This window comes from Salvelinus namaycush, chromosome 3, assembly GCF_016432855.1.
Source record: "Salvelinus namaycush isolate Seneca chromosome 3, SaNama_1.0, whole genome shotgun sequence".
Taxonomy (NCBI): Eukaryota; Metazoa; Chordata; class Actinopteri; order Salmoniformes; family Salmonidae; genus Salvelinus; species Salvelinus namaycush.
In genome coordinates, this window is record NC_052309.1 from 86,202,844 (window position 1) to 86,209,063 (window position 6,220).

At 40.5% G+C, this 6,220-nt stretch overlaps 1 protein-coding gene across 1 annotated transcript; it reads right to left on the reverse strand.

Moving 5' to 3' along the window:
* Positions 1–752: 752 nt before the first annotated feature.
* Positions 753–3,316, reverse strand: LOC120044689 (heterogeneous nuclear ribonucleoprotein A0-like). The gene is made up of 5 exons (XM_038989364.1): positions 3,277–3,316; positions 2,911–2,996; positions 2,483–2,578; positions 1,950–2,105; positions 753–1,371 (listed from the first exon to the last, which is right to left on the reverse strand). Exons 2-5 carry the CDS (start codon positions 2,992–2,994, stop codon positions 1,351–1,353), a joined length of 357 nt encoding a protein of 118 aa, XP_038845292.1. The 5' UTR covers positions 2,995–2,996; positions 3,277–3,316; the 3' UTR covers positions 753–1,350.
* Positions 3,317–6,220: the final 2,904 nt, after the last annotated feature.

Genomic DNA, 6,220 nt, shown 5'->3' on the forward strand with positions numbered 1-6,220 from the left:
TAAACATTAAAGTGCCATTATTAAAGTGACTAGTGATCCATTTATTAAAAGTGGCCAATGATATCAAGTCTGTAGGTAGGCAGCAGCCTCTCTGTGCTAGTGATGGCTGTTTAACAATCTGATGGCCTTGAGAAATAGCTTCAGTCTCCCGGTCCCAGCTGTGATGCACCTGTACTGACCTCGCCTTCTGGATGGTAGCGGGGGGAACAGGCAGTAGCTCGGGTGGTTGTTGTCCTTGATGATCTTTTTGGCAAACCTGTGACATTGGGTGCTGTAGGTGGTGTCCTGGAGGGGAGGTAGTTTTCCCCCGGTGATGCGTTGTGCAGACCGCACCACCCACTGGAGAGCCCTGCGGTTATGGGCGTTGCAGTTGCCGTACCAGGCGGTGATACAGCCAGACAGGATGCTCTCAATTGTGCATCTGTAAAGGTTTGTGAGGGTTTTAGGTGACAAGCCAAATTTCTTCAGCCTCCTGAGGTTGAAGAGGCGCTGTTGCGCCTCTGTACGCAGAGGAACTTTAAAAAAACTTTACACCTTCTCCACTGCGGTCCCGTCGACCCAGGGCCTCAAGCTTAATGATGAGCTTGGAGGGTACTATGGTGTTGAATGCTGAGCTATAGTCAATGAACAGCATTCTTACATGGGTATTCCTCTTGTCCAGATGGGATAGAGCAGTGTGATGGCGAATGCAATTCTCATTGCCCTCTAGAAGTTTGCAGAAAATATGAATCACTGATGCATTGTGTTTTGGGCAAATGTATTAATTTTCAATAGGCTACATTTTGTTGATCCTTACTAAGTTATATACATTTTTGAACATTGATAAATTCTGTTTTAATGTCTGGATTCCGTCAGCGTCCATATCGCAGATTTACAGGGCCCTATAAATGCAATCAATCAATCAATCAATCAATCATTACTACTACTGCTGTCACTATCATAAATACTTCTAGCAAACACACATTTTCTTTAGGAAATGTCCCTTTCTAGTAATATCTTCGGTTATCCTACTAAAAGTTAAACCTACTCGAATTACAAAACAGAATATGATGCAACATAGGCCTTATAATGTTCACAACATTGAAAACAATTGGCATTTCATTACAAATCAGTAAATCAAGGTACGTAAGACATCTGAAAACAAATTGTTACAATCAAACCAAATCATATGAAAAAAAAACGTATAATCTACATTTATTTTTCAACAAATAATCCATGTATCCCATCCAGTTTGGATTTCTTTTAAATAATGTAGGTACAGTATCATCCGGCCTCTGATACATTCTCGAAGATGCTCAATTGATGAACAGACCCATGGACCGTCTGCGGATAGACCTGGCTGGGATGACCTCAACCTTCTGGGTCATCCATCTATATGAAAGATTAGATTTTAGCATGGTAAAAGAGTTGCAAAAACAGTGACTTCTGTTGGACTCTTGCATATGACTTTAGACTTGACTCAGTGTTTTAATAGTCAAGGATTGAATCAAAGTATATTTTTAAACAAATTGACCTTTGACCTAGAAGAGTCTACGCAATGTTAACCTGCATGGATCATAACACACATCTGTTTATGAAGAGAGAGACTTGAGATTTGACTCAGACTCGCCCTGTTGAGACTTAAGACTTGACTGGTGCTGAAAGACCTGTGACCCAGACAGTGACATGTTGATAAGACTGGCTGCATGTGCTGGATAATAGCAACCTACACACAACCGTGTCAACGCAACACTCATTAAAACATGTTTTCAATGTGTAATCACAACAACAAAAAAGTCAGAGGATTAAAGTGAAAAAATACAAAATTCCTAACGTTGATGATTTTTGTAAATCCAATCAGTTTTCCACGTTGATTCAACATCATCATATTTACTTTTTTGGTTGATATGACATAGAAACATTGCTGATTCATTCAACAAGTCTTTGCCAAATGTTCTGTTTTGATTTACCTTCAGACTGACAACTCTCTTGACCTCCACTTCCATTCCTCCTATATAGTGAGGACCCGCCCAGTCTGCCGTATCTGCCTCCTCCTCAGAGGAAAACATCACGAATCCGAAAGCACTGGCACTCTTTGAGTCAGAGTCCTGTGGAGTCTTCTTGATCTGTTTTCAGAGGATGGACCATCACCATAACCAATAAAAACACCAATAATCCAAAAAAATACTTTGATTTAAAGGGGTCAATATGTGATAGCTACATCCATTTATGGACTTTTAAATGACTGATATAGAGCCATTGATTCTTGAAGAATATAACTTATAAATACCTGGTGAGATTAGTTCAACTGTCTTACTGTCTTGTCCCATTAGAATGCAAAATATAAGCTTGTTTTACTCCACTGACTGGAGCGTAAAAAAGGTGGAGGGGTGAATGCTATGTTGTTTAAAACTAGAGGTTTCCCCTTTAAAAAGGTATGGTTTAGGCCTTATCCACGTGAGGCTAATATTACAATAATTGATATAATGACTTATCAGCCTACCGTGCATGCTGTAATGCTGCCCCACTGTCGGAAGTAAGCTTGTAGGTATCCTTCATTTATGTTAGTGATCAGATCCTTAATAAAAAGCCCGTGATCCTGTCCAACAGATACAAAATAAAGCCAGTCATATTTTAAAATGTAATCATAGTAAAGTAACTATATCGTGTGTCTGTAATAGGAATACTATGAAAATACACTACATCCATTCATAGGCTACTAAGAACTACAGATGTCAGACCTTAATTTGATAACCCTGTTGTTGCAGCAAATCAAAGACTTGATTTGGCATAACTAAAAAATGTCCATTAATTATAATCCACATTTCCTGTTGCTGCAGGATTATTTTCCTGCTGTGACAAACTGGTCAAATTAAGACCCTACACCTGTAAGTGTGTTTTAGGATGGTCAGAAAAATAAGTGTTTGTTACCAGTTTACACTTTTTGGCCAAAGCAGCCATGTATTTTTTAGGGAGGGATATGTACACTCTCCTTTGAGGCTCCATTTTCTCCATAACTAGAGGGAAACAGAATAAATCAATATTTAATTTAACCCTGTGAAAAGCTGTAGTCTTTGGATATTTGCTTTAGACAAAAATCAAAATCGATCAGTGTAACTTCTTCTATGCTTTATAAAATATATTTAAAAAAATTATCATAATTAACTTAACATGAAAATAACCTGTTAGAGTAAGATAAAACTAATGTTTCATTAGTAGACTTTACTTTCTGCAATAAAAAGCCCAAAATGTGATCTTTCACTAGAAGTATAATGATATATATATTGTCTTACATACCAACAGAGGTCGTAGAGATGTACTTCCACCCGTTTGTTTGGTAGCCCTAAGAGCATTGCCTAGGTAAACCCATTCTAAAATAGAATTCAACAGGTGGATTTGGGGTGGGTACAAAGTTTCTCTTCCTGCTTCACAAGAAGATGTTGCAATCCTACTCTTGGCTTTCTACAAGTTCCATGTTACTCACCCGGCAGCATAGCTCACATATTACTGGATTGAATTCCACAGAAATGTCTTAGTAAAAGGGCATTGTTCCCCCTCCTCCCCATTGTGATATGTTGTCTCCTAGGAATGAATGTTAAGTAAAAATCTAGGTAATGATGAGGGTCATCTCGGGGTCATGATAGGGGCTGCACCAAATGATTGATGTATTCTAATAATTGATTATGATTATGTTGTATTAATAGAAGGGGAAGGGCTATAATACCCTCCCCCACTACATTTATAGGGTCCTGGACCACAGATTAGCAATATATGCATTATAAGGTTTAATAATGTTCCACAGTTCTTTTCTAGTCTCTGCCTCTTATAAGAAACGGTCTGAGCAGATGTGTGAGCCATTGCGGTCAAAACAGGGTGTCTGTGAGAAAGCGCCTCAAGGCTAAAAGAGATACATAGACACAGACCCCTGCAGAGTAAATAGATAAGAGACAAGTCAGACACACCACTGTAAGCCACACGGGAATGGAAAATTACTGCTGAGCCCTTAGAAAACACAGGACTATTGTTTTCTCCTGCAAGTTTGTATAACTGCATATGCATGGGCTTGGTCTCATGAGTAGAAGGTGTTGACGTAGGCAGTTACATCACTAGGGGTTGACTGCAAGCATATTAAAGCAACTTTTACCTTTTATATTTTACAGAACTTACTCTGAAACATGCGTGCTGTGTTTCCATTGTCAGCTTCTGTCTGCAGTTGCATTAATACAGGTTTGATTGATTTACTTAAAGAAGATATTTTCTGATTTCTGATTTCACCAATAAGCCAATGATTGACAAGGAACAAGGAACCTACCCCAACAGTAACATTAGGTGACAGTAATGTTAGGTGACACCAGAACTGGGATTACTCACCACGGACTGGAAGAAGCTTTTTCCTTTAACGAGTCCGACGAGAAAGATATACTGCTCTCCCGGGAACAGGCCCAGATCCACATAATTTGCGTGAAGGATGGAGGAAAAGAGGACGCAGATCAAGCTGCCTTTTGAGATTCCGTAGGCGAGCAAGTCAACTCCCATTGCCATCAATTCTACTTGCAATCATTGGAAAATAAAATGGATGACCTACAATTATGATTATCCTACCAACGGGACATTAAGAACTGTAATATCCTATGTTTCACATAGTTGTGGCTGAACAACGACACGGACAATATAGAGCTGGAGGGATTTTCAATGCACCGGCAGAACAGAGAAGCTACGTCTGGTAAGATGAGGGGTGGGGGTGTGTCTTTTTGTCAATAACAGCTGGTGTGCGATGTCTAATATTAAAGAAGTCTCAAGGTATTGCTTGCCTGAGGTAGAGTACCTTATGATAAGCTGTAGACCAGACTATCTACCAAGAGAGTTCTCATCTATATTATTCGTAGCCGTCTATTTACCACCACAGACCGATGCTGGCACAAAGAGCGCACTTAACCAACTCTATAAGGCCATAAGCAAACAAGAAAATGCTCACCCAGATGTGGCGCTCCTAGTAGCAGGGGACTTTATTGCAGGCAAACTTAAATCAGTTTTAACAATTTTTTACCAGTATGTCACATGTGCAACCAGAGGATTTAAAAAATATATATATATTTTTAACTCTGGACCACCTTTACTCCACACAGAGATGCATACAAAGCTCTCCCCCGCCCTCCATTTGGCTAATTCGACCATAATTCTATCCTCCTGATTCCTGCTTACAAGCAAAAACGAAAGCAGGAAGTACCAGTGACTTGCTCAATACGGAAGTGATCAGATGGAGCGAATGCTATGCGACAGGACTGTTTTGCAAGCAGACTGGAATAGGTTCCGGGATTCATCCAATGGCATTGAGTATACCACCTCAGTCATTGGCTTCATCAATAAGTAAGTGCATCGCCGACGTCGTCCCCACAGAGACCATACGTACATATCCCAACCAGAAGCCATGGATTACAGGCAACATCCGCATCAAGCTAAAGGCTAGAGCTGCCGCTTTCAAGGAGCGGGACACTAATCCAGATGCCTATAAGAAATCCCGCTATGCCCTGAGACGAACCATCAAACAAGCAAAGCGTCAATACAGGATTAAGATTGAATCCTACTACACCGGCTCTGACAGGGCTTGAAAACTATTACGGACTACAAAGGGAAACCCAGACGCGAGCTGCCCAGTGACGCAAGCCTACCAGACGAGCTAAATGCCTTTTATGCTCGCTTCGAGGCAAGCAACACTGAAGCATGCACGAGAGCACCAGCTGTTCTGGATGACTGTGTGATAACGCTCTTGGTAGCCAATGTGAGCAAAACAGGTCAACATTCACAAAGCGGCAGGGTCAGATGGATTACCAGGACGTGTACTCAAAGCATGTGCGGACCAACTGGCACGTGGCTTCACTTACATTTTCAACCTCTCCCTGACTAAGTCTGTAATACCTACATGTTTAACTTCATAGTGATAGGGGGCAGCATTGGGAAGTTTGGATGAAAAGCGTGCCCAGAGTAAATTGCCTGTTACTCAGACCCAGAAGCTATGATATGCATATAATTAGTAGATGTGGATAGAAAACACTCTAAAGTTTCAAACACTGTTAAAATAATGTCTGTGAGTATAACATAACTCATATGGCAGGCAAAAACCTGAGAAAAATCCAACCAGGAAGTGGGAAATCTGAGGTTTGTAGTTTTTTTAAGTGATTGCCTATCCAATATCCTGTGTCTATGGGGTCAGATTTCACTTCCTAAGGCTTCCAGTAGATGT